Genomic DNA, 27,375 nt, shown 5'->3' with positions numbered 1-27,375 from the left:
CAGTTGGAGGATGATGAAGAAATTGAGGACTCTGATACAGATAGTGTTTATGAATTAGTGATGGGCCCGGGGTTACAGGTAGTAGAACAGGTGGGAGGCCAGCCACAGGATGTTGCTATGAGTCCAGAATCTAGTGAGGAAGAATCAGACGTTCACTGGGTCAATCCTAAATTCAGAAGGGTCCAAAAAAGCAAGGAACAGGTGTTTGGAAGAAGATATTAAGGGGAGGAATGGGTGAAATACTGGAGTGATGTATTTGGTACGTCAGGGGGTCAGTGGGGAAGAAGGGTGGAGATTCAATGTTGTAGGGCTAAAATGAAAGGTATTTCCGTTCAGCTCCCAAGCAAGCAAATGCAGTCTGTGTTATTTTACAGTCATTTTTGCTGTTTTTGAATCATGCTGGGAGTACCTAAATCTTGTTAAACAGAGAAGGCTGGGAGGAATGTATGAGGAATGCAATTAAGAAAAATAATGGGAAGAATTTGCTAAAAACAGAACTAGATCAAATTTTACTGGGTTAAGATGAGAACTTGACTAACAAATGTTACAAATGCTCTTTATTAGAATTAGAATTTGAGCAGGTGAAAGATACAATGATAAAATGGATGAGAAATATAGGTTATACAATAGATATAGATAGTTGGCAGCAACTATGGGAGAGAAATTATATAATAACAATGTCAACTGCTTTTAAGGAAAATATGTATAAGATGTTTTATAGATGGCACATATTACCTGTGAAGTTAGCAAAAATGTATAAGAATTTGTTGATAAACTGTTGGAAATATAATCAAATACCTGGATCCTTTTATCATGTGCGGTGGACTTGTTCAGAAGCACGTAAATATTGGACACAAATTCAACACTGGATTCAGAAGATTTTAAGAAAGACTATCAAACTTAAATCAGAAATATACCTTCTGAGTATTTTACCAGATACTTTCGATAAGGATGAAACATTTATTTATTTAACATTTATTTAATCATACACATAGTTACAGCAGCTAGGATTGTTTATGCTCAGAACTGGAAGTTAAATAAGGTATCAACTGAAAGGGAAGTTTTGAGTAAAAATATGGACTGTTCAGAGATGAATAAACTGACATTGAAATTTAAAGATAAGCAAGATTCTGATTATTAAAAGATTTGGGGGATGTTTTATGATTGGATAGAGCGTTAAGAGATATGTGTTTTAATTAACTAATGCTGAAAAATTGAAACATGAGAATTAATGTAAATATTGTTAACCAGATGGCAAAGATGAGAAATGGTGGTAGCACTAAATAATGATTTAACACAATTCTTAGCTAATATTTTTTATTTAAATATATAGAACTTTATATTATGGAGTAATATGATGTTCTAAGAAAGGTTTTCATTTTATATACAGTGATACCTTGTCTTACAAACTTAATTGGTTCTGGGACAAGGTTCTTAAGGTGAAAAGTTTGTAAGACGAAACAATGTTTCCCATAGGAATCAATGGAAAAGCGGTTAATGCGTGCAAGCCCAAAATTCACCCCTTTTAGATTAGATTTAGATTAGATTTATTGGATTTATATGCCATCCCTTTCCGTAGACTCGAAGGGAGCATCAGTGAAATTGCAGCATCGCAAAAACACCGAAGTCCTCGAAACCCCACCTCCGGACCTCTGTGTTTTTGCAATGCTGTGATTTCACCGAGGCTCCCCTTGCTGGGAAATCCCACCTCCGGACTTCCATTGCCAGCGAAGCGCTCATTTTTCCACTGCTGGGATTCCCCTCCTGGGATTCCCCTGCAGTATCACAAAAACACAGAAGGCCGGAGGTAGGGTTTCCCATGCAGGAGAACCTCGGGGGAATCCCAGCAGCGCAAAAACAGGTGCTTCGCTGGCAACGGAAGTCCGGAGGCAGGGCATCCCAACGGCAGTGGTGGGTTTGTAAGGTGAAAATAGTTTGTAAGAAGAGGCAAAAAATCTTAAACCTCGGGTTTGTATCTCAAAAAGTTTGTATGATGAGGCATTTGTAAGATGAGGTATCACTGTATGTAGAAAATCTCTATTACTTATATGTTAGGATATTTTATTAAGACTTAGATAGAAGAGATTTTGTTAATGATCATATTGATGCAATGTAAGTTTTTATAGTAAGATCGAGTAAAAGATTTTTTAGTTAGAGGTTTAATAATTAATAATGTATGAATTTTACAGATTTTTTTTGTCTAGAAGAGTAATGAGAGATAAGAGCCTTCATTGAAGGTTTAACATGGAAAAGAAAAGTTTTATATATGTTTGATTATAAGTATTGTTTTAGTGTTTATAATTATGTATTGTTTTATTTTATGGTGGAAAAAATAAAAAATTTATACCTAAAAAAATATAATAGAACTAAATTGGCAAAATACAAAGAGAATCAATATAAAATACTTTACAGATGGTGCATGGCACCAGCAAGATTGGCAATGCAAACCTGATGGTCATGTACAGAAACAATATGTTTATCACACTGCCCTTTATGAAGGACAAGCTAGCCCACCTAGCTAAGGAGAAGATTTTCACTAAACTGGACTTAAGAGAAGCCTACTACTGAGTTCGAATTAACGAAGGAAATCAATGGAAAACTGCTTTTAACAACCCTCTAGATTGTTTCCAGTTTTGAGTTCTCCCATTTGGTCTACAGAGGGCACCAGCAGTATTCATACAACTGATTAATGAAGTGCTCCATGAGCACTTTTACAAGGGGGGCTTGGTTTATCTTGCTGACATTCTCACGTACTCAGAGACCATTGACAAACACATGAGACTGGTGTGATCAATTTTGAAAAAACTCATGGCTGCTGAGCTGTATGCTAAATTGTCAAAATGCGAGTTTTACCAGAGTAAAATTGACTACTTGGGTTACTGCATATCGCATAAGGGCGTTCAATGGATCCTGAGAAGTTGCTTTCAGCAAAGATGTTAGCTAAACTATTTGTGCACAGGTACATGGGGTCACTGGAGTGAATAATCTTGGATAGAGGAGTCCAATTCACTTCCCAGTTTTGGAAAGGGTTGATTCTGCTAGGCCAGTGATGGCGAACCTTTTTTTCCTCGGGTGCCGAAAGAGTGTGTATGCGCACTATTATACATGCGCAAGTGTCCACACCCATAATTCAATGCCTGGGGAGGTTGAAAACAGCTTCCTTCACACACACCCAGAGGCCCCCTGGAGGCAGCAAATGCCTGTTTCCCAACTTCTGGTGGGCCCAGTAGGCTCATGTTTCTCCCTCCCCAGGCTCCAAAGCTTCCCTAGAGTCACGGAAGGGTAAAAATGCCCTCTTCCCCCCCATGGAGGCTCTCTGGAAGCAAAAAACACCCTCCCAGAGCCTCTGGGCAAGCCCAAAATCAGCTGGCCGGCACATACATGCACGTTGGATCTGAGCTAGGGCAACGTGCCAGCAAATATGGCTCCGCGTGCCACCTGTGGCACCCATGCCATAGGTTCACCATCACTGTGCTAGGCTCTGTCCTGGGCTTAAGCTCCTCCCATCACCGCCAAACAAATGAGGTGTGTGAATGTATTAAGTTGGAGCAATACTTCAGGTACTATGTGGATTACCAACAAGATAATTGGGCTGATCTTCTACCTTTTGCTGAGGTAGCTTACAATAACTCTGCTCATAGTACCATGGGGTTTATCCCATTCAGGGTGGTCTATGGCCAAGGGTTTTTTACCAATCCCTGAACTACCACAGGAGAAACTTTGGGTTCTCTCTCTAAGGGAGTGGATCAAACAACTTCAAATTATTTGGTCTGTGACTCACAAAACATTAGAGGAAGTTCACCAAACCCATAAAAAACAGGCTGGCAAGAAAAGGGTTAGATCAAAGGAAATACCTTTTCTAAGTGCCTTAGAAAAGTCCCAAAGACGCTGAGCAACACCACAGCGACTGCAGAAGTGGCAAGTGAGACCAGCCAACCCTGGGGGCAGTGCCTGAGAGACTCCCCTGTGTGTGCATGGGAGGGGTCTGCTGGTGCCTTGAAAAGCTCCAAAGACGCTGAGCAACACCACAGCGACTGGAGAAGTGGCAAGTGAGATCAGCCAACCCTGGGGGCGGTGCCTGAGAGACTCCCCTGTGTGTGCATGGGAGGGGTCTGCTGGTGCCTTAGAAAAGCCTCAAAGATGCTGAGCAACACCACAGCAACTGGAGAAGTGGCAAGTGTGGAAAACTGGAGATGCCTCCTGAGAGGAATAGCGGACATTGGGAAGTGACCGGAGGGATTGATAGGAGTCAGAAGAGATACAAAGACAGAGAAGTCCCAGGAAACAATAGCCAATCACATGGACATGAACTGGGGATGCTGGTTGGTGGCAGCAGCCAGCATTGCAGTTGTCATTTTTACCCAGAAACCTGGACATTTGGGGACCTGGACTCTCATTTAGGGTCTCATACTAGACTTTTCTGGAACTTAATTGATTCAGAGCCTAGCGCCATCTGCCTGCTGCTATTAAGAACTGCTGATTGATTACTTTTTCCTATGTTTCCTATTACTATTGTTATTTCTTATTGTTTATTGTTTTTTTTAATAGTTTTTAACTGTTTTTAGCTAATTTATTGAGGGGTCTTTTTAATTGATGGATGCGTATGATTATTGGAATGAATGAGGCTATATGGATGATTACGGGATGAATGGGGGTGGGTGGGATGGATATGGAGGATGGGACTACGGTGTGAATGAGATAAATGGAAATAGTATGAATGATATATTTGGCCAACCTGACGCTGGAGAGGAAGGGGGGGGGCACCGATCTCTGGGGTGGCAGAGGGTCAGAATATCCAGGTGTTACTGGGGGGAGGCAGATATGGTGGGAGCCACAGAGTTCACCATTCCAGGGGAACAAGGGATCACTGCTTAATAACGATACCTTGTTCTGGCTCCTTGAGCTCAACCCTGGGCACTGGTGATGAGTGTAACTCTGGCCCTGGGCTCAGTTTGCTGCTACTCAATGCCAGGTCGGTGGTAAATAAAGCTCTCCTCATTCGGGATTTGATCCTGGATGAGGAGGCCGACGTGGCATGTGTAACTGAAACATGACTGGGCCCGGAGGGAGGAGTTCCTCTCTCTGAAATTTGTCCAGCCAGGTTTCAGATATGGCATCAACATCGACCCCAGGGAAAGGGGGGGAGGAGTGGCTATTATAGCCAGGGAGAACCTTTGCCTACATAGACTCGTTGCTCCAGAGATTGCGGGTCGCGAGTCCCTGTTGGTGAAGTTGGACTTAGGGGTTCAGGTGGGCTTATTTCTCATGTACCTGACTCCCAGCTATGTGTTAACAGCCCTGCCTGTGCTACTCGAGGAGGTAGCCAGGTTGGCGGTGGAGTTCCCCAGACTTACTGTCTTGGGGGACTTTAACCTGCCATCACTTGGCGAAACCTCTGGACTGGCACAGGAGTTCATGGCCACCATGACAACCATGGACCTGACTCAAGTACAGGGTCTGACTCAGAAGGGGTGAGCAATTGAGTAATGGTCTGAGACTAAGGGGCTTAGAAGCATTGCCTTTGTCATGGTCAGACCATTTTCTACTATGGCTTGACTTTCTGGCTCCAATCCTTCCCTGCAGGGAGGCGGAATCAATTAAGTTGTTCTGTCCCAGATGCCTGATGGACCCAGAGGGCTTTCAGAAGGCGCTTGGGGTTATTCCAGATACACTCATCCACAGTTCAGTGGAGTCCCTTGCTGAGGCCTGGAACAAGGCTGCAGCGGGGGCTCTTGACCGGAGTGCACCGGTGCGACCTCTCCGTGGCACTAGACCCAGTAGAGCTCCATGGTTCAATGAGGAGCTCCGGGAGTTGAAACGCCAGAAGAGATGTCTAGAGAAGCGATGGAGGAAGAGTAAGTCTGAATCTGACCGAACACTTGTAAGAGCTTTTATTAAGACTTACAAAGTGGCGCTCAAGGCAGCAAGATACGCATATCATGCCGCCTTGATTGCATCAGCGGAATCCCACCCAGCCACTCTGTTTAGGGTAACCCGCTCCCTTCTTAACCAGGGGGGAGCTGGGGAGCCCTTACAGAGTAGTGCCGAGGAGTTTAACACGTTTTTCACTGATAAAATCGCTCGGATCTTGGCGGACCTCGACTCCAATAGGAAAACAGAGTCGACTGACAATGAGTCAGTTGAGGTGACTGGGGCCCGTACTTGTCCACCTGTCTGGGAAGAGTCTGATCTGATGACACCTGATGAAGTGGACAAGGCCATTGGAGCTGTGAGTTCCGCCATCTGTTTACTGGATCCGTGTCCCTCCTGGCTGGTTTCAGCCAGCAGGCAGGTGACACGGAGCTGGGTCCAGAAGATTGTCAACGCTTCTTTGGGGAGGGGGTCCTTTCCGGAACCGTACAAGGAGGCACTTGTGTGACCCCTCCTCAAGAAGCCTTCCCTGGACCCAGCCATTCTCAACAACTATCGCCCAGTCTCCAACCTTCCCTTTATTGGGAAGGTTGTTGAGAAGGTGGTGGTGCTCCAGCTCCAGCGGTCCTTGGAAGAAGCCGATTATCTAGGTCCTCAATAGTCAGGATTCAGGCCCAGCTACAGCACAGAAACTGCTTTGGTCGCGCTGATGGATGATCTCTGGCAGGCCTGGGACAGGGGTTTATCCTCTCTCCTGGTGCTTCTTGACCTCTCAGCAGCTTTCGATACCATCGACGATGGTATCCTTCTGCGCCGGCTGGAGGGGTTGGGAGTGGGAGGCACTGTTCTTCAGTGGTTCTCCTCCTACCTCTCTGGTTGGTCGCAGTCGGTGTTAGTGGGGGGTCAGAGGTTGACCTCTAAGTTGATCCCTTGTGGGGTACCTCAGGGGTCAGTCCTCCCCCCGCTATTTAATATCTACATGAAACCGCTGGGTGAGATCATCCAAGGGCATGGGGTGAGGTATCATCAGTATGCAGATGATACCCAGCTCTACATCTCCACCCCTTGTCCAGTCAGCGAAGCAGTGGAAGTGATGTGCTAGTGCCTGGAGGCTGTTGGGGTCTGGATGGGTGTCAACGGACTCAAACTCAACCCTGATAAGACGGAGTGGCTGTGGGTTTTGCCTCCCAAGGACAATTCTACCTGTCTGTCCATCACCCTGGGGGAGAGTCATTGACCCCCTCAGAGAGGGTCCGCAACTTGGGCATCCTCGATCCACAGCTCACATTAGAGAAACATCTTCCAGCTGTGGCTAGGGGGGTGTTTGCCCAGGTTCGCCTGGTACACCAGTTGTGGCCTTATTTGGACCGGGAGTCACTGCTCACAGTCACTCATGCCCTCATCACCTCGAGGCTCGACTACAGCAATGCTCTCTACATGGGGCTACCTTTGAAAAGTGTTTGGAAAGTTCAGATCATGCAGAATGCAGTTGAGAGAGCAGTCATGGGCTTCCGCAAATATGCCCATGTTACAACAACACTCCACAGTCTGCATTGGTTGCCGATCAGTTTCCAGTCACAATTCAAAGTGTTGGTTATGACCTATAAAGCCCTTCATGGCACTGGACCAGATTATCTCAGGGACCGCCTTCTGCTGCACGAATCCCAGCAACCAGTTAGGTCTCACAGAGTGGGCCTTCTCCGGATCCCGTCAACTAAACAATGTCGTTTGGCCGGACCCAGGGAAAGAGCCTTCTCTGTGGCGGCCCCGGCCCTTTGGAACCAACTCCCCCCAGAGATTAGAATTGCCCCCACCCTCCTCGCCTTTTGTAAATATCTTAAAACCCACCTCTGCCATCAGGCATGGGGGGAACTGAGATATGCTTTCCCCCTAGGCCTTTACAATTTACACATGGTATGTCTGTATGTATGTTTGGTTTTTATAATAAGGGTTTTTTAGTTATTTCAGTATTGGATTGGATTGTTACATGCTGTTTTTATCATTGTTGTTAGCCGCCCCGAGTCTACGGAGAGGGACGGCATACAAATCCAGTAAATAAATAAATAAATAAATAAACAAACAAACAAACAAACAAACAAACAAACAAACAAACACCAAGTTGATGATAGAGTTTTCTTGTCAACTAAGTACCAACAAACTACATAGAAGTCAAAGAAACGTGGCCCTAAGTATGTGGGCCCTTTTCCTATTGTGAAAATTATAAACCCAGTGGTAGTACAATTAGAACTTCCAAAAACCCTTAGAAGAATTCACCCTGCTTTCCACATCAGGCTGCCCCGAGTGTATGGAGAGGGGTGGCATAAAAATCTAATAAAGAAATAAATAAATTTGAAGACCGAACAGACATCTTCCCTTCAGCCAACCCATACCTCTTCTCCTATACCTTTACTTATTGAAGGTGAACAGCATTTTGAAATTAAGGAAATCCTTGACTCTAGAAGACATGAGGGCAAAATACAATATTTGGTAGTCTGGAAGCACTTCCCTTCCTCACATTCTGAATAGATGAATGAGCGGGATATCAGAGCCCTTAGATTAATTTAGTTGTTCCATTCGAAATACCCTGATAAACCTTGAATGTGCTTTCCTTGTTGTATTTACATATTTTGGGTTTTCTTTTGTTATATTCTGTGTTTCCCTAGGACCAACATCCCTATTGCAGGAGAGCCAAATGTCAGCCTCCACCTTGCCTGCTGGCTTTGGCTGTCAAAGAAACAGGGGGAAGAGGGAAGGTTAGGTATTTAAGAGGTGGGGAAGCTATGCTGGAGATGTCTCTTCATGTGTCTGATTAGGGGTTTAGGGAGAAAGGTTCTCATCACATGTGGCTAGGCTGGATGCACATGTTTACAGTCTGCTCATGGTCAATGACTTTGGCATACCAGCTTTGGAAGCTTCACCTGTACCAGTAGCAATTGCTACAAGAACGGGCCACACTATAGTTCTGGATGCAAAAATGGAGCTGTGCACCCAGCTCCGCATCCCTGTCAAGCACACATGTGTGGAAGCAAAAAACCCACCAAAATCTGATGAATGCATGCATCCCCTCGCAAGATTTTTCATCCTGCGCATGCATAGAAGCCAACTGTCACTTGGACATGTGCGTGTGCATGCCAGGGATGCAAAGCTTTGCAGGAAGCGCAACGGTAACGGCAGTAAGTGTTGTATATGCTCCCTGTCAGCCGTTGGAATGCTCAGATTCAGAAGGGGAAGGTGAAATGTAACCTGTCAATTTACCTGATATAGGAGATGAAGAGAATTTTAGTGAAGGTGAAGTTGAAATGGGGGAGCAACTTTCGAGTGAAAGCTTGCAAACAGATGTGTCTTCAGACAGTTCCAGCTGTCAGGATTTGAGATGGATCGATCCAAAATTCAGAAGACAGCAGAAAAGGTCAGAAGAAGTTAATGGGAAGAAATTTTGACATGCATCTTAGAGCGTAGTTAATTAATTAATTACATCATGTCCAAAATTGGACGGAAGCAGTAGCTGCTTACATTAATCTGACATCCAGCCAACATGGATTCCTGGCCAAGAGCTCCGGGATATAAAATTCTTATTGTGTGAGTTATTGTCTTTTTATTGCCCTTCTAATCAGCAGAAACCAGCCTAATAATTAAGGAATGCTTTCTAGCAGCCAGTGAAGCAATTATAAAGATAAATGATCCAGTTTATCATGGGAAATACTGAAAATAATTCTGCTGTGTCACAGAATTGTATTGTACTAGAGTGAAATAGAAGAAATAAATAGAAGTGTACTATTTAAAAATAAAGTGTCTGAGAAGCAGTTTATTCAATTATGATCTGACTAGCTTGAACCAGAACAGTAAGTAGCAACCCCCACATGACCTGGACATGTGCCCACATGTCATCTTGGGGCACTGGGATTGGATGATTTTCCTCGGAGTTATGTGGGGAGGGGTTTGGGATTATTTCTACATGCATTTTACGCACCTTTTGCCTCAGATCTTGCTTTCATTTTGTCACTAAAAATTATTATCTAATAAAAGTACTCTTCTCTATGTTTATGGAGTTTGGGCTTCTCCTTCCATGATTTTGAATGGAAGCACATCTGACACCAACTGAATCTTGATAAACCAAATTAAATTTCAGTCTAACAAAAATATATTTAGAAGTAGTTAGGTCACTTTTTTATTTTACAAAAATAACATTTTAAAGCTTTTAGAACTTCTTTTTTACTTCAAAAGTATTTCAGGTGGCTTGAACATGAGACATTTCTCAAATATTTTCATGTTTCAGACCATTCACTTACATATTTATGGGACCATCTCTTGCTGCATACCTCCCAGAGACCAATAAGAGCTCACAAAGTTGGCCTCCTCCTGGTGCCGTCGACTAAACAGTGCAAGTTGGCGGGACCACGGGCAATGGTCCCTCTAATTTTTTTCCGGTGTGGGCGGAAAAGTATAGTATCTGAGCGGCAGTCCCTTTGGGACTGCGCGGCATAGAAGTATAAATAAATAAATAAATAAATAAATAAATAAATAAATAAATAAATAAATGAATGAATGAATGAATGAATGAATGAATGAATGAATGAACGAACGAACAAACAAACAAACAAATAAATAAATAAAATAAGGAACAATTCCCTTCTTTTTTATTAAAAGAAATTAATAATAAAACAAAACCAAAATCTATTATTATTACTATCTTCTCCTCTTTTTCCATCCCTGTCTCCTCCTCCCTTGTGTGTGTGTGTCTCTGTGTGTGTGTGAACTCGAACCATTTCCAATAACAGGTGAGCTATTGGAAATGGTTCAAGAGTTCATACACACACACACACACAAACGGCTGGGGGTTTTTTCTCTGTTATTATTTGGGTGCTTTTTACCATATGCTTTAAATCAAGAGTCATTTTTCTCTCTTTCTCTCTCCCCCTCTTACTCTCTCTCTCTTTTTCTCACTTTTCTCTCTCTCCCTCTTTCTCTCTCTCCCCCTCTTGCTTTCTCTCTCTCTCTCTTTCTCTCTTGTTTTCTTTCTCTCTCTCTATTGTTTTCTTTCTCTCTCACTCTTTCTATCTCTCTTGCTTTCTTTCTCTTCTCTCTCTTGCTAACTCTCTCTCCCCCCTTTCTCTCTCTCTCTCTTTCTCACTTACTTTCTCTCTCCCTCTCTCTGTGTCAGCGAGGGGGCTGCGAGAGCGCTTTCTCCAAGCACTTCGGGAACGCCTGCCCTGCCTCTACTGCAGCCCCCTTGCTGAAAGTCCGGGACAAAAGCGCTCTCAGCGAAGGGGCTGCGAGAGGGGCGGGGGGCATTCCCAAAGCGCGCGGAGAAAGCCCTCTCTTGCAGCCCCTGGCTGGGAGCGCGGATGAGGACGAGAAGCTGCAGCCAGCGCAGAGGGAGAAGTCTTGCCCAAGGCAGGAGGCAGCGGAGGAGGAGAGGGGGCGGATCGGATGGGCGGGGGGCAGGGCCAAGAGGCCAGAGGCGCGAGGGGGCTGGAGGCACCATGGAGAGGCAGGGGCAGCCGTGGCTCCCCTCTACTGCTGGCGCCTCCCTGCCTCGCCCCCCCCCCCCGTGGGCTGGCAGGAGGATGGGGAGCGCGCGCCCGTGGAAAAGGGTGCGCGGGGGGGTATTTTGGAACGCGCGCACCCGTGCAGCTTACGGGGAACGCTGGCCACGGGGGAGGGCCTTCCTGGCCTGGCTCTATGGAACCAACTACCGCCCGATGTCCACCCTGCTGGCCTTTTGTAAGGCCATGAAGACCTGGCTTTGCCAGCAGGCCTGGGGGTCATAAATTTACATCTTTGATGGCCAACTGAGTGAATGGTGTGCATCTATATTATTGTGACTGTCTTTTTTATAATAACTTTTTAATGGGGTCTTAGTTTTAGATAATGCTTTAGTCTTAGATAATGTTCAACTTCTTTCTATCATTTTGTATCTTTTAATACTGTATTTATATTGTTGTTGTAAGCCGCCCTGAGTCCTTTGGGATTGGGTAGCATAGAAGTCAAATAAATAAATAAATAAATAAATAAATAAATACATACATACATACATACATACATACATACATACATAATACATACATAATACATACATACATAATAGTTATAAATAGCTTTACTACTAATTTTCATGACTAAATATGGTATCTAGACAGCGAGAAAAGAGACCACAACTAGTAAATGTAATAACATGAAACATTGAAATAATATCTGGTTGTTAGATATTAACACAACAAAGTTGACATTTGACAATAATTACCTTAGAATTAAAATGATTAATTGAAGAACACACACAACCTTTCTTACTTCATGCTACTGTAAAAACTTCACTGCACCTCAAAATTGAATGTCTGTGCCTTACCTTCACATGAGCTGTTAATGTACAAAATATTTGGGCTGTCCATTGAAATTAGATTTGAAGGTAATGGCAAGCCACACGTACCCTCCACCAAATATAAAAATTCCCCAATCTGAAACACAACAATGTATGCAAGTCAATTCTTCGAAACAATTCCTCAGAATAAATTAGAAATTTCTTGGATTACCTGGTTCATATATAAAGTAACAATAGAGTGACCCTTATTAAATTCAAGCTTAAGGAAAAAAAATAACTGGACACCTATTTGGTACACTATTCGGTATTTTGAATATCTATCTACAGGGGGGGGGGAGTATTTAGTCAGCCACCAATTGTGCAAGTTCTCCCACTTAAAAAGATGAGAGAGGCCTTTAATTGACATCATAGGTAGACCTCAATTATGAGACACAAAATGAGAAAACAAATCCAGAAAATCACATTGACTGATATGGAAATAATTTATTTGCAAATTATGGTGTGCATATCATGTCGCCTTGATTACATCTATGGAATCTTAGTTCTGTTGTGTGGGAAGAGTTTGACCTGGTAATTCCTTATGAAGTGGACAAGGCCATGGGAGTTGTGAGCTCTGCCACCTGTTTGTTCGGCCTGTGTCCCTCCTGGCTGGTTTTGACCAACAGGGAGGTGACACGGAGCTGGCTTCAATGCTTCCTTGAGAGAGGGGTCCTTTCCAGCTCCCTACAAGGAGGCACTTGTGTACCCCCTCCTCAGGAAGCCTTCCCTGGATCCAGCTGTACTTAATAACTATTGTTCGGTCTCCAACTTTCCTTTTATAGGGAAGGTTGTTGAGAAGGTGGTGTCACTCCAGCTCCAACTGTCCTTGGATGAAGCTCTCAACAGTCAGGATTCAGGCATGGCTACAGCACAGAAACTGCTTTGGTCATGCTGATGGATGATCTCTGGGGGGCCTCTATCCTCTATCCTGGTGCTTCTTGACCTCTCAGCAGCTTTCAATACTATCAATCATGGTATCCTTCTGGAGGGGTTGGGAGTTGGAGGCTCCGTTCTATGGTGGTTCACCTCCTATCTCTCCGTCAGTCTCAGTCAGTGTTAGCAGGGAGTCAGAGGTCAATTCCTAGGTCCCTCCCTTGTGGGGTTCCTCAGGTGTCCATCCTCTTCCCCCTGCTGTTTAATATATACACGAAACTGCTGGGTGAGATCCTCCGAGGGCATGGGGTGAGTTACCATCAGTATGATGATACTCAGCTATACATGTCCACCCCGTGTCCATTCAGTGAAGCAGTGGAAGTAATGTGTCAGTGTCTGGAGGCTGTTAAGAGTCTGGATGGATGTTAACAGGCTCAGACTCAACAATGACAAGATGGAGTAGCTGTGGGTTCTGCCTCCCAAGGACACCTCCATCCATTACTCTGAGTGGGGGGGGGTTTGACTCTCTCAGATAGGGTCTGCAACTTGGGAGTCCTCCTCTATCCACAGCTGACTTTAGAACATCATATTTCGGATGTGGTGAGGGGGCGATTGCCCAGGTTTGCCTGGTGCATCAGTTGTGGCCTTATTTGGACAGGTAATCTTTATTCACAGTCACTCATGTCCTTATCACTTTGAGGTTCAACTACTGCAATGCTCTCCACATGGGGCTACCTTTGAAGAGTGTTCGGAAACTACAAATCATGCAAAATGCAGCCTAGTGAGTGTTCATGGGCTTTCCCAGGTATGCCCATGTTTCTCCAGCACTCCACGGACTGCATTGGCTGCCGATTAGTTTCCAGACACAATTCAAAGTGTTGGTTATGACGTATAAAGCCCTACATGGCATCGGAGCAGATTACTTGTGGGACTGATTTCTGCCATGTGAATCCCAGCGACCGGTTAGGTCCCACAGAGTCGGCCTTCTCCAGGTCCAATCAACTAGACAATGTTGCTTGGTGAGGCCTAGAGGAAGAGCCTTCTCTGGGGGGGGGGGCTCTGGAATCAGCTCTCCCCAGAGATTCGTATTGCCCCCACCCTCCTCGCCTTCCATAAGAGTCTAAAGATTCATCTATGCCACCAGGTTTGGGGCCATTAGACTCTAGCCCCCTGACCGATGAATTATATATATATACCACTTGTCATCTTAAGGCTGGTGCTTCTGTCCTTGTTCTAGGGCGAACACAGCAAGACCTGAGATGCCTTCCTTCTATAAATACTGATGGGTGGGTGGGGTGTGCTGGTTCAGCAACTGCAAGCTATGTTGAAACTTCCTGGTGAGTCATTGGGGTAACACCTGGGGTCATTGATGTAATTGATGTATGCTGATTAGTTGATACTTTTGAATTGGGAGTGATATCCTGAGTAGTTGGAGCTTGCAGGCTACTTAGATGTTTTGTAATGTTTGTCTGGGGTGTGACAATTTTTGTTTGGCTGCGAGTTTGTGGTCTGGTCATGTGTTTATGGTGTTTGTCGGTTTGCTTTGTGTGCTTGTCAGAGGGGGCTGCAATAGTTGGGGGCACTGCTGTTGTTTGGCTTCTGGGTGGTGGTTGTATTTCGTCTGTAGGGTGGGGGTGGGTTTGGATCTGGTGGAGGTGATTGGTGGTAGTGTCCTGTGTTGTTCTGGGTCTGGTTTCAGTTTGTATGGCTGGGATACATTTGTTAATGAGGGCTGGTTTCTAGATGTCTGGTAGGCGGGAAGTATCATCACGTTTATTCATATTGTGGGGGTGTTTTTCTATCTCAATGGCTTCCATGATTATTCTTTTATCGTAGTGTTCTGTTTTGGAAATTAATTTAGTTCTGTCAAAATCAATTTCATGTCCTGTAGTTTTGAGGTGTTGGAAAAGGGAGGAAGTTTTTTCTTCTTTTCTTAATGCGGTCTGTGTAATTCAGTTTCCAGGTGGTCTTTGTCGGCTAGGCATTTAGTTCTGGAGATGAGGGTCTTGGCTATGGAATTGATCTGTGCAGGGTGGTGGTGGTATTTTGCATTCAAGTAGCGATTGGTGTGTATCTTTTTCTGGTAGACCCACCCACCAGTATTTATAGAGGGAAGGCAGCTCAGGTCTCACTGTGTTCGCCCTAGAACAAGGACAGAAGAACCAGCCTGAATATAATGAGTGGGACCTTGTCGAGACATCACCAGAAATCTCTGAAACCTACATGGGAAGAAACCCGAATATGCCAAGACTTTCATACCTGTACCCATGAAAATCTACGAAAACAAATATATATATTTGGTTTTTGGGGATCAGGTCTGGTGGCTCAGCTGTTAGTTCTCTGCCTTATAAGGCAGAAGCCGCCAGATCAAATCCCAGTAAGGGTGCGGCTAACTGATGAGGCCAGAACAAGGCCGAAATAGCGCTGTCCTAGTCTCCCTTTAATTTTAAAAATTCAGCAAAATCATGTGAGAGAGATATATAAATTAACTGCCTTGAAATGGCCCTGGGTTGGGCCTAGAGGCAAGGAGGAGCTGTGACGTTCCTTCAATATACCAGGATGATCCAACATAAAAGAGCCCCTCCCTGGTACAGAGCTGGAAGGATCAGGTCTGGTGGCTCAGCTGTTAATTCTCTGCCTTACAAATCAAATCCCAGATCAAATCCCAGTAAGGGTATGGCTAGCTGATGAGGCCAGAACAAGGCCGAAATGGTGCCATCCTAGTCTCCCTTAATTTTAAAATTTCAGCAAAAAACATGTGATATATATACATATATGTTTTTTCAGTTGGATCATCCTAGTATATTGAAGGAACGTCACAGCTCCTTTTTGCCTCTAGGCCCAACCCAGGCCATTTCCAAGGCAGTTAATTTATTCAAAGCCAACAAACTATGTTATGTATGTATCACAGGTTTTTGCTGAATTTTTAAAATTAAGGGAGACTAGGATAGCGCTATTTTGGCCTTGTTCTGGCCTCATCAGCTAGCCATACCCTTACTGGCCAGTAAGGGTATAGCTAGCTGATGAGGCCAGAACAAGGCCGAAATAGCGCTATCCTAGTCTCCCTTAATTTTAAAAATTCAGCAAAAACATGTGAGATATACAGTGGTACCTCATGATACGAACATAATTGGTTCCAGGAGGAGGTTCGTAAGGTGAAAAGTTCGTAAGACGAAACAATGTTTCCCATAGGAATCAATGTAAAAGCAAATAATGAGTGTAAATCCTTCAGGAAAATCCCAAACTTTAGAAGGGAGGCGAACAGAGGGCAGGGAGGAGCAGCTAAAGGGGGCGGGTGGAAGAAGCAAGGCTAGGCTAAAGTGTGAGTGGAAAGGAAGAAAGGCAAGGGGGGCGCTCCTCCCTTTTCTTTCTTCAAAAGACATTATTTCAGTGCCTGTAGCTGTTCTCTGCAAAGTCTTTCCTCCTCCAAGCCACCCCTCCCTTTTCTTTCTTCAAAAGACACCCTTTGCTGTTCTCTGCAAAGTCTTTCCTCCTCCAAGCCACCCCTCCCTTTTCTTTCTTCAAAAGACACCCTTTGCTGTTCTCTGCAAAGTCTTTCCTCCTCCAAGCCGCCCCTCCCTTTTCTTTCTTCAAAAGACACCCTTTGCTGTTCTCTGCAAAGTCTTTCCTCCTCCAAGCCGCCCCTCCCTTTTCTTTCTTCAAAAGACACCCTTTGCTGTTCTCTGCAAAGTCTTTCCTCCTCCAAGCCGCCCCTCCCTTTTCTTTCTTCAAAAGACACCCTTTCAGTGCCTGCAAGCACGCTGTTCTACTTTTGTTAATGCAAAGTCTTTCCCCCTCCAAGCAGCCCCTCCCTTTTCTTTCTTCAAAAAAGGGAAAAAAAGGAAACCCTTTCATCCCAGCAGCAGCGGCTTGGGTTCGTAAGGTGAAAATAGTTCGGAAGAAGAGGCAAAAAAATCTTAAACACTGGGTTCGTATTTTGAAAAGTTCGTTAGAAGAGGCGTTCGTAAGATGAGGTACCACTGTATATATAAATTAACTGGCTTGAAATGGACCTGGGTTGTGCCTACAGGCAAAAAGGAACTGTGACGTTCCTTCAATATACCAGGGTGATCCAACAGAAAAAACATATAGCCCCTCCCTGGTACAAAGCTGAAGGGATCAGATCTGGTGGCCTAGAGGTTAATTCTCTGCCTTACAAGGCAGAGGCCCCAGGATCAAATCCCAGTAAGGGTATGTCTAACTGATAAGGCCAGAACAAGGTCGAAATAGCGCTATCCTAGTCTCCCCTAATTTTAAAAAAATTCAGCAAAAACATGTGATATATATATATATATACACACAATTGATATATATACAATTTATGAGTTTTATGATTATTTTTTATATAAGAATTTTAAACTGTTTTTTAACTATTGGATTTGTATATTGTGTATTGTCCTGTTGTGAGCTGCTCCGAGTCCTCAGAGAGGGGCAGCATACAAATCTAATAAATTATTATTATTATTATTATTGTTGTTGTTGTTGTTGTTGTTATTGTTATTATTGTTGTTGTTATTGTTGTTGTTGTTGTTATTATTATTATTATTATTATTATTATATATGCTGTTTTTGAGTGGGAATGATTGATTTTTAATATAATGGGGATTTTAGATTAGATAAACAGGTTTTTTATTAATTGGATTTAGGATTTATATTGTATTGTTCTTTTTATATGTTGTAAGCTGTCCTGAGTCCCCAGAGGGGGCAGCATATAAATCCAATAAATAAAATAAATAAATAAAATAAAAATAAATAAAATAAAATAAAATAAAATAAAATAAAATAAAATAAAATAAAATAAAATAAAATAAAATAAAATAAAATAAAATAAAATAAAATAAAATAAAATAAAATAAAATAAAATAAAATAAAATAAAATAAAATAAAATAAAATAAAATAAAATAAAATAAAATAAAATAAAATAATAAATATTTTAATGCTATTATTCTTGACATTACTATTCAATTTCACTGAAACTAAGCTTAAGTTGCATCACATTATTTTTGTCATTCCAATTGTCATCATGATTACTTTAATCTATTTTAACATATAATGACATTTACCTGCTCATTGATAAAAATCATCACACAATAACGTTTTCCCATCTTAAAAGGAAGATAGTGGAGATTAAGAGTGATAAAATTATCTTGCTCCACAAGTACTGTATCCAATGGACTAAAGAACTCTTGCAAGCAATTGGACTCATTAGCTGTCAGAACATAATAGAAAGGTTTATATGCAATATAAAAATTAAGAAATGACTGACAGATATCTAAAACATTGCACTGTTTTTGAGAACTAAATATATACAATGTATTCAAACTAATTAATTGGATTGGACATTACTATCTATTAAAAAGAACAATTTATAAAAATTGCATGCATTTTAGAAATCTAGTAAGAACCCTAAAAGAGAACATTTACCAGCATTGGGGGTTTTCTCCTGATCATATATTCCACATAAATCTATGATATCATGTGCACCGTTTGGGAAATTTGCTTCAGAACTAAGCAAAAAGAAACAGAAACAGAACTGAAACAATTAAATAACTTAAGATTCCAGTTGTAAAAACTAATTTGATTTTAACTTTAAATTGCATTTTAGGTTTCTTGACATAGCACAGATTTGATTTAACACTAAGTTAACATAACATTAAAATATGCATACCACAGTATAAAATATCAGGGCTGTACATCAGCAGTGGGTTGCTACAAGCAAGGTACAGCAGGAGGCTCCGCCTACCCAGCCCAGACATTGCTGCACTCGCAAGCGCAAGCGCACATTGGTAGTGATAGGATTTAGAACACATCACTGCTATGCATGCTTTAAAAGTTAGTACAGTCATACCTCGTCTTACGAACCTAATTGGTTCCAGGGGGAGGTTCGTAAGACGAAAGGTTCGTAAGACAAAACATTGTTTCCCATAGGAAACAATGTAAAGTCAATTAATCTGTGCAACCAAAAAAAAACCTCCGCAAAAAAAACGCTGCCGCCCGGCTGTCACCTTTTAAAACAGCCTGGGGGCTTCTCAGCGACCTCCCGAACACCAAAGCCAAACCCAAACTTCCGGGTTTGGCGTTCCGGAGGCCGCCGAGAAGCCCCCAGGCTGTTTTAAAAGGTGACAGCCGGGCGGCGGGGCTTCCCAGCAGTCTCCGAACGCCGAACGCGGAAGTTCGGGTTTGGCGTTCGGCTTTGGGAAGCTGCTGGGAAGCCGCCCGGCTGTTTTAAAAGGTCACAGCCGGGCTGGGGGGTCTCCCAGCAACCTCCCGAACCCCGAACTTTTGCCGAACTTCTGGGTTCGGGGTTCGGGAGGTTGCTGGGAAGCCCCCCAGCCCGGCTGTGACCTTTTAAAACAGCCGGGCGGCTTCCCAGCAGCTTCCCGAAGCCGAACGCCAAACCCGAACTTCTGCGTTCGGCGTTCGGAGACTGCTGGGAAGCCGCGCGGCTGTTTTAAAAGGTCACAGCCGGGCTGGGGGGCTTCCCAGCAACCTCCCGAACCCCAAACCCAGAAGTTTGGCAAAAGTTCGGGGTTCGGGAGGTTGCTGGGAAGCCTCCCAGCCCGGCTGCGACCTTTTAAAACAGCCGGGCGGCTTCCCAGCAGCTTCCCAAAGCCGAACGCCAAACCCGAACTTCCGCGTTCGGCGTTCAGCGGCTGCTGGGAAGCCGCCCGGCTGTTTTAAAAGGTCGCAGCCGGGCTGGGGGGCTTCCCAGCAGCCTCCCGAACCGAACCCGGGGTTCAGAAAATTTTTGCCTCTTCTTACGAACTTTTTTCGAGTTACGAACCGGCGTTTGGGAGGCTGCCTCCCAAACGCCGGTTCGTAACTCGAAAAAAGTTCGTAAGAAGAGGCAAAATTTTTCTGAACCCCGGGTTCGTATCACGAGTTGTTCGTAAGACGAGGGGTTCGTATCTTGAGGTACCACTGTATTTGAACTAAAGTCTGGATTGAGGTGGCAAATGAATTCATAAATAAATATACCAAATATAAATTATTACTAAATATAAATTATTTGGAATAATAATTTCAATAATGCTTTGGCACTGACCATGAACACAGTATTTTCAGTTACACGTTCAAGTAGCCAACTTGGTTTAAACTTCAATCCAACTGCACATAGAGAGTAGTAAAGACTTACCTAGTAAAGACTTACCTTTTGATTTTTCCTTGCCTTAGTTTGCTGATATGATCAAGTATTTCAGGATCCATAATGCAACTTGTTGATTCAATTAAAATGACACTGCAAGAAAAGTTATTTAAATTATCAGAAAGGCTATAGTTTTTACAAATAATAAAATAAAAATATTTTCCAAAACCAGAAGCTAAATGCTTATTTAGATTTCCAGGATGCTTATTTAGATTTCCAGGATGATATCTAATTTGGTATTGACAGAGGGAAAGTTATGCAAACATCTTACCAGCAGTCTTTTTGTCACAGCAAACCCATTCTCCTATCCAAATTTTGCAAAATATATTGTATGAAAAGATGGCTAATCTTTTTGACTGGTCAAGGTTATTGCACAAGGTTAATGAGAATTACCCAAAAATTTCCTTTATATTTTACTTATTTAATTTTTGTCCCACCTTTCTGTTTTCTCCAACACCCCGATGACACCATCCTAATCCAATTTTATCATATGAGTTACTGAAATTCCAGCAGTTTGGCTAAGGTCCTGATAACACTAAGACTGTATTACTATTATTCTTCTCTTCCTTACTAGTATCTGTCTTTCTACTTATTACTATATCCATGTTGCTTGTATCTTTTTAATATTGTTTTTATTTGTTTCCTAGTATGGTTTGATAGCTTATTAGTAACCTTAACTAATCACTAAGTGTTGTATCTTTTTATTCTTGATGAATGTATTTTATTCTCCTTTTGTACACTGAGAGCATATACACCTAAGACAAATTCCTTGTGTGTCCAATCACACTTGGCCAATAAAGAATTATTTTCTTTTCTATTCTATTCTATTCACATTTGATGTCATCCTTAGAATTTAGGCCTATGTATCCTTTTTAAAAAAATAATTTTTATTTATATATATACATTAAAATAATAACAATAATATTTTTGAGGGTTATAATATGATTAAGGCTTGTTTTGTTGCCATTTCTAGTCTCATTTTTGTATAATTTATAAGCCAAGGTGAGAGATTTCTTGGTTTCTACACAATTCTTGTCAAACCATTATTTCAAGACAATATAGGGCCTCTTAGCTGAAAAGTTCTGATGTACTAGAATTGGTTGTACTTCTGAATTATATTTTTAAATGGTTTTAGTAAATTTTGGGAAGGGTTGGCTGTGATAAAGGCTAAGCGAAGTTTTTGAAGATTATCCTCTGATAAAGCTCTTCTCACTTTCTGGTCAAGTTGTTGGGACCATTTGATCCTACATCTTGTTGGGCTTGCTGCAGAAGTTGCAGAAATAAATTGGTCCATGAAGGGCATCTGCCTGATGATTGACTTTATATACATAAAGGTAGATGATTGCTTTCCAGGTAAGGTAGAACTTCAAAATCTTCTACATAATATAATTAGAATATAGTCAATGGTACTGGTTTTGTACCCTGCTATAAATGTGATCTCACCGGGACTTCCGGGTGAGGCTCTGATCGCGTTGGGAGTACGGAGACATTGCTCTGTCTCCGTTCTTCTCCTTTCTTTGTTGTAGGACACGTTTTGCGCTTTGCTTGAGCCCGGAGGGCTCAGCATAGAACAGGGGGTCTCCTGGGTCCCTAGGGGCAGAACGCCACTGCCCTGAAGGGTAAGGAAAGCCCTGCAGCTACAACATGAAGAACTGCACCCCAGCATTGGCAGGGACGCAGCCATAGCAATCCGTTCATGGAGGAAGTAAGAATTGAATTAGAAGTCTACAATAAGAAGATCAACAGAAAGAAGAAATATATAGCACAAAACAAGGTACATTTTTGGAATCCAATTTTTAAAAAGTGAAGAACTTGAGCCTAAAAGGCAAACAAGAAAAAGTTTATTTTTCAGAGTTAAATCCTTCTGCAAAAGTAAGATATGGCCGGATCTACTTTTCTTTGTTTAGCCTCCTAGATTTTTTTAAAATAATAATAATAATAAAGAGACGAGTCTACACTTTAATTACTGCATATTAGAGCTTGAATTCTGATTTTTCAAAATTATGGATTGAAATCTCCCATATTTTATACAATGAATTTCTATGAACTTATTTGAAATCCTGATAAGTGGACTAATTTAAAAGGAATTGTGTATGGATTAAACTTTCTTTTTGAACTTTTTCCAACGAATTTATATATATCAATGGACTAAATTTTAACCTTCCAACTTCTAACCTGATGGAATTTGACTTTCTTGCATAATAAAGGATTTTGTTCGATCTTGGTGACTCAGAGGTATAACAGAGGGACTATTTTACAAACAGCAACAGCATAAGGACCAAACTGAATGAAATAGACTAAAGCTTCCCCCCCTTTTTTTCTTATTCTTTATATTTGCAATACTTCTATTTTTATGTTCTCCCCTTCTTTTTACTTCTGGATTGTGGATTTTGGCTTCCTTTTTTAAAAAATAGAAGACGGAGAAATTTGGACAGAGGAATTTGGTAATATTTTAAATAAATATAAATAAGTAAAGGGGTTTTTTTGAAAATAAAATTACAACATAATAATTAAAGATCCAAGACTTCCAGTTTCAGCTTGACCGCGTCGGGGGTGCGAAGGCTCAGCTCTGTCTTCGCACCACCTTTTTCCACGATCGTAAGGTGCGATTTGCGCTTCGTTGACACCCGGAGGGGTCAACCCAGGACAGGGGGTCTCCTGGATCCCCCGGGATGGATCGCCATGGCCCCAGAGGGTAGGGAAAGCCCCACAGCTATGTCTGTGGAGAACTGTGCCCAGGCACCTGCCCGGGCACGGCCATAGCGGCTGCCACAAGAAGTAAGTTAAAAAATAGAATCAAGAAGTCTACGGAGAATCAGATCAGCAGAAAAAGAAGACCGATAGCACCTCAAGATAATCCTTTGGTAATTCAAGAGTCTGAGAATTACAAGAAATAGAGATTGGAATAACTTATTACAAATTAAGAAAAAGAAACTGAAATTTCTTGACCAGTGAGGAAAGGAGCCCCCCCGAAACTGATGGTATTGCAGCCCCCCCACTCCCTACAGCTTGGAGCGGAAGGGTGTAGGAAGGGTGGGGTGGCTGCAATACTGTAAGTTTCGGGGGGGCTCCTTTCCTCAGTGGTTCGTCTTCCCTTTAAGCAGTTACACCAACTTTCTCTTTCCCGAGAGTAGCGACGGCAGCAGAGGCTTTCCTTAGAGCAGTAGCAGCGCCGGGAACGTCAGCGGCTTCCCTTTCTCATCTCATGTTCCTGGCGCTGCTGCTGCTCTAAGCAAAGCCTCTGCTGCTGTCGCTACTCTCGGGAAAGAGAAAGTTGGTGTAACTGCTTAAAGGGAAGGCGAACCAGTGAGGAAAGGAGCCCCCCCAAAACTGACGGAATTGCAGCCGCCCCCCCACTCCCTACAGCTTGGAGCGGAAGGGTGTAGGAAGGGTGGGGGCGGCTCAATACCGTCAGTTTCGGGGGGGGTGCTCCTTTCCTCAGTGGTTCGCCTTCCCTTTAAGCAGCTACACCAACTTTCTCCTTCCTGACGGCGGCAGAGGCTTTCCTTAGAGCAGCAGCAGTGCCGGGAACATCAACGGCTTCCCTTTCTCATCTCATGTTCCCGGCGCTGCTGCTGCTCTAAGGCAAGCCGCGGCCGCCGTCGCTACTGCCGGCAAAGAGAAAGCTCGTGTAACTGCTTAAAGGGAAGAAGATGAACCACTGAGGAAAGGAGCCCCCCCCCCGAAACTGCCCCCACCCTTACTACAGCTTGGAGTGCTTAGACCTCATATCTTTATCCCATAGGAAATAAAGGAAATAGGGGCTGGAAACCAATTAAACCCATTTCCATTATTTCCTATGGGATAAATTAATTCGGTACTTGACCAAATCGGTTCTCGACCATACTTCTGGAACGAATTGTGGTCGAGAACCGAGGTACCACTGTAACTTCATTTGAAAGCTGATTCTCTCTTTTAATCCATCGACTCTCAGAAATGATTTATTATGGTCCACGTGGACTGTAATTTATATCTATTTCTGTCACCAAATAGGAAAATTTGAATTAAAATTAAATCTTTTTGCAGATGATGCTGTAGTATTGACTGAAACCCCAATTGAAATGATGAAAAGAATAATGGTTTTACTTCAGGAATTTAAAGATCAATCGGGTCTTTCAGTTAATATAGAGAAATCAGAGATAATTTGCTTAAATACAGGTCCTAAAGAGCAAATTGAGATACGAAAAGTTTCAGGATTGAAATTAGGATGTAAAAAAATGAAATATTTAGGAGTTTGGTTATTAAAAAATCCTAATAAAATTGCGACGGTTAATTATAACTCAATATGGAAAAGAATTCAAAAGCAGATAAAAAACTGGAAGAAAAAAAGGTTGAGAAGAATGGCAAAGATTAGAGCCCTTAAAATGATGATTATTCCAAAAATGATGTATTTATTTCAGGTCTTACCAGGTACCTTTCCAGGGGCAAAATTGAGGGAATGGGATAGTAAACTAAATTTTTGGATTGAAGGAAATAAAAGACCTAGAATAAGGAAAAGATGGCTGTTTGCTAATGAGAAAGAGGGGGTTGGGGTGGGGGAGCCCGAGCTTAGAGTTATATAGGGAAGCATTCCAAATAGAAAGATTAATGGAACTACAGTTATGGGGGGGGGGGGAGAAAGTGAGTGAAATTGGAAAAGGAAATCAATAATATAAATAATAAGGAGTTATTATTTAAAAAATGGAGTAAAAAATAAATCAATAATTTAACCGATCCTCCAAAAGCAGTTTTAGAAATATGGTTAAAATGGCAGGGGAAATTGGGAATTAGAAACTGTGCACCATTTTATGTTTGTTTCATGTTAATTTCAATGTGCAAAATGAATAAAAAATATCTATTTGAACTATAAAGCAACATTGATCAAGTAACCTGAACACGCTGCCAGCCTAATACAAATATGATGAAAATATGGATGGAGATTTATTTATTTGTTTGTTTGTTTGTTTGTTTATTTAATTTATTGGACTTATATGCCGCCTCTCTCTGTGGACTCGGGGTGGCTTACAACATTTTGGTAAAAAGATACAATAAATAAAACATTTCTAGCCCAATTAATAGAATAATTAATTTTAAAATTATCTTAAAACTAAATATTTAAATCTAAGAGTCACTAGCACGCTCAATACATTCATTGGGCAGAGGCTGGGGTCTAATAATCCCAAGTCTGGCGACATGTGTTTTCAAATTCTTATCGTTTGATTGCTGCCTTGAGATTATTTCACACACATACATATACACATATACAGAGAGAGAAGATATACACAGAGAGATGATTAAGTAATTTTACTTTTTGAACAAATTAATTTTTGATTATAAATGCATACCTGAATGGCCCCTCAGTTTTGAATGGACTAGTAACCTGTAGACTATATTTTTTCAATTCGTAGCATGAAGATTTGCATTTCAAAATGCCCTATGGATAAACAGAAACATGTATTAGCTTGGAGGTTTACATCTATAGCCCCTGAACTACAAACACAGTCATTAAATTGCTATTTTTAAGCCAAAAAACCCGCTCCTCTTTCACGTTTTAGGTATGACCAGTACAAATTGGCCAAGCATCAATTGGCCAACTAGCAAGGAAGTGTAGAAAAGGTTCTTCTGACTTAGATGGAGACATAAATGTCTATGAAATTTCATGGTGTGGTACTTAAAATACTGGAGAAGGCAACCAGATGTCTGCCAGGTATTATATAGAGTTCCTTCACTGCTGTGTTGGTATGTTAAAAAGGTATGGAACTCCCAAACTTCCAGAGAATATCAGGTTGTCTAAGAATAAATAGAATGCCAACTAAGTGACCTTAGACCAGACTGTTTCTCAACCCAACCTACCTCACAGAGTTGTTGTTTTGGTGAAAGAGGAAGAGGAAGAAGTATTTGTTTGCTGCCTTGAGTTGTTAAAAAAAACCATAACAAAAATTCTAGATTGGGAGGCTAAATTTCATTCTCTATCATGGGAGGAGCCAGCAGTCAGAATGGGTTGTCCTCGTCCTGTCACCTTCAAGGTCTGAGTCTGTCTGTTTTGCCAGGATCCGCCTCTACTACTTCTCAGTTTTGGCAAATCCAAAGAATAGACTTGACGTGGCAAACAAAACTAATGTCCTAAAAGTAGACTCCTAACCAGTGTCTTATAGAAGATGTCAGTAGACTCCCCTTCTGTATATTAAAGAAAATATCGGTAGCATTTAAGAAGCAGTCCCTCAGAATTAAAGATATTGTGTCTATTGTGTAGAGACCAGGAAAACCAACTAAACCAAGAGTGGGACTGATTGCTGACTCCTCCTTTTTTAAAAATTTATTTTTTTTATTTATATACATATGTATATACAATACATAAATCAATACCACTACTTTTAAAAGAAAAACAAAAACAAAAGAAATATAGAACAAAGAAAAAACAAACAGTATTTGGACAAATTTGCAGCATATCCTATGAGGTGTATCAGGTAAGACCAATGTCTCTTCTCCATCATGGGAAGAGCCAGCAGACAGGTGGGAACATACCAAAATCCTAAGTCTCAGTGGGTGGGAACAGTCCAAGATAAGTAGAATCAAGATGCTTCCTGAATCACTCCAAAGGAGGCTTCTGCTGAAGCATATTTGTTAATCTTATAATATCTGATGAACTGTAATGGTGAAGCCCAGGTAGCAGCACAGCACAGGAAGGACTGAGTAGCCCAGGCAGTGGAGATGGCGGCTGTGTGCATCAAGTGTGCAGTGATCCCAGCGGTACATGGTAATGAAATGATCTCATATGCTTTGGCAACAGTTCCCCGGATCCAACAGCTTATGGTGATAAATGATACACGAAGATTCAGGGACTGTAGTAGAAAGGTGACCAGGAGCACCTCCGTCTTCCAGATAGAATGGGTTCTGTCCACATAGATACGAAGAGCCCTCCTAACATCTAGTGTGTGCCAGAGCCGTTTAGAGGGGTGGGAAGGATGGGCACAGAATGAAGGAAGGACAAGTTCTTGCACATGGAGAAAGGACAAATTAACCTTTGGGCTGAAGGACAGGTCTAGACGAAGTATTACCCTGTCCTGATGAAAAATGCAAAGGTTGTCCCTGACTGAGAGTGAATACAGTTCAGAGATATATCTTGCCAATGTAATGGCCAATAAGAAG

The 27,375-nt window shown here is 42.2% G+C and overlaps 1 protein-coding gene across 1 annotated transcript in view; it reads right to left on the bottom strand.

Moving 5' to 3' along the window:
* The window catches only part of CFAP47 (cilia and flagella associated protein 47), a 1,022,460-nt gene that overhangs the window by 545,205 nt on the left and 449,880 nt on the right, over positions 1-27,375 (bottom strand). The window contains exons 39-43 of the mRNA XM_070750589.1: positions 25,572-25,660; positions 20,254-20,340; positions 18,528-18,610; positions 18,167-18,312; positions 12,218-12,326 (exon numbers count right to left, since the gene is read on the bottom strand). Coding sequence (XP_070606690.1) covers positions 12,218-12,326; positions 18,167-18,312; positions 18,528-18,610; positions 20,254-20,340; positions 25,572-25,660 — 514 coding nt within the window. The remainder of the gene's footprint in view (positions 1-12,217; positions 12,327-18,166; positions 18,313-18,527; positions 18,611-20,253; positions 20,341-25,571; positions 25,661-27,375) is intronic.

Source organism: Erythrolamprus reginae, chromosome 4, assembly GCF_031021105.1.
Source record: "Erythrolamprus reginae isolate rEryReg1 chromosome 4, rEryReg1.hap1, whole genome shotgun sequence".
Taxonomy (NCBI): domain Eukaryota; kingdom Metazoa; phylum Chordata; class Lepidosauria; order Squamata; family Dipsadidae; genus Erythrolamprus; species Erythrolamprus reginae.
This window is presented reverse-complemented; position numbering and strand designations above follow the sequence as displayed.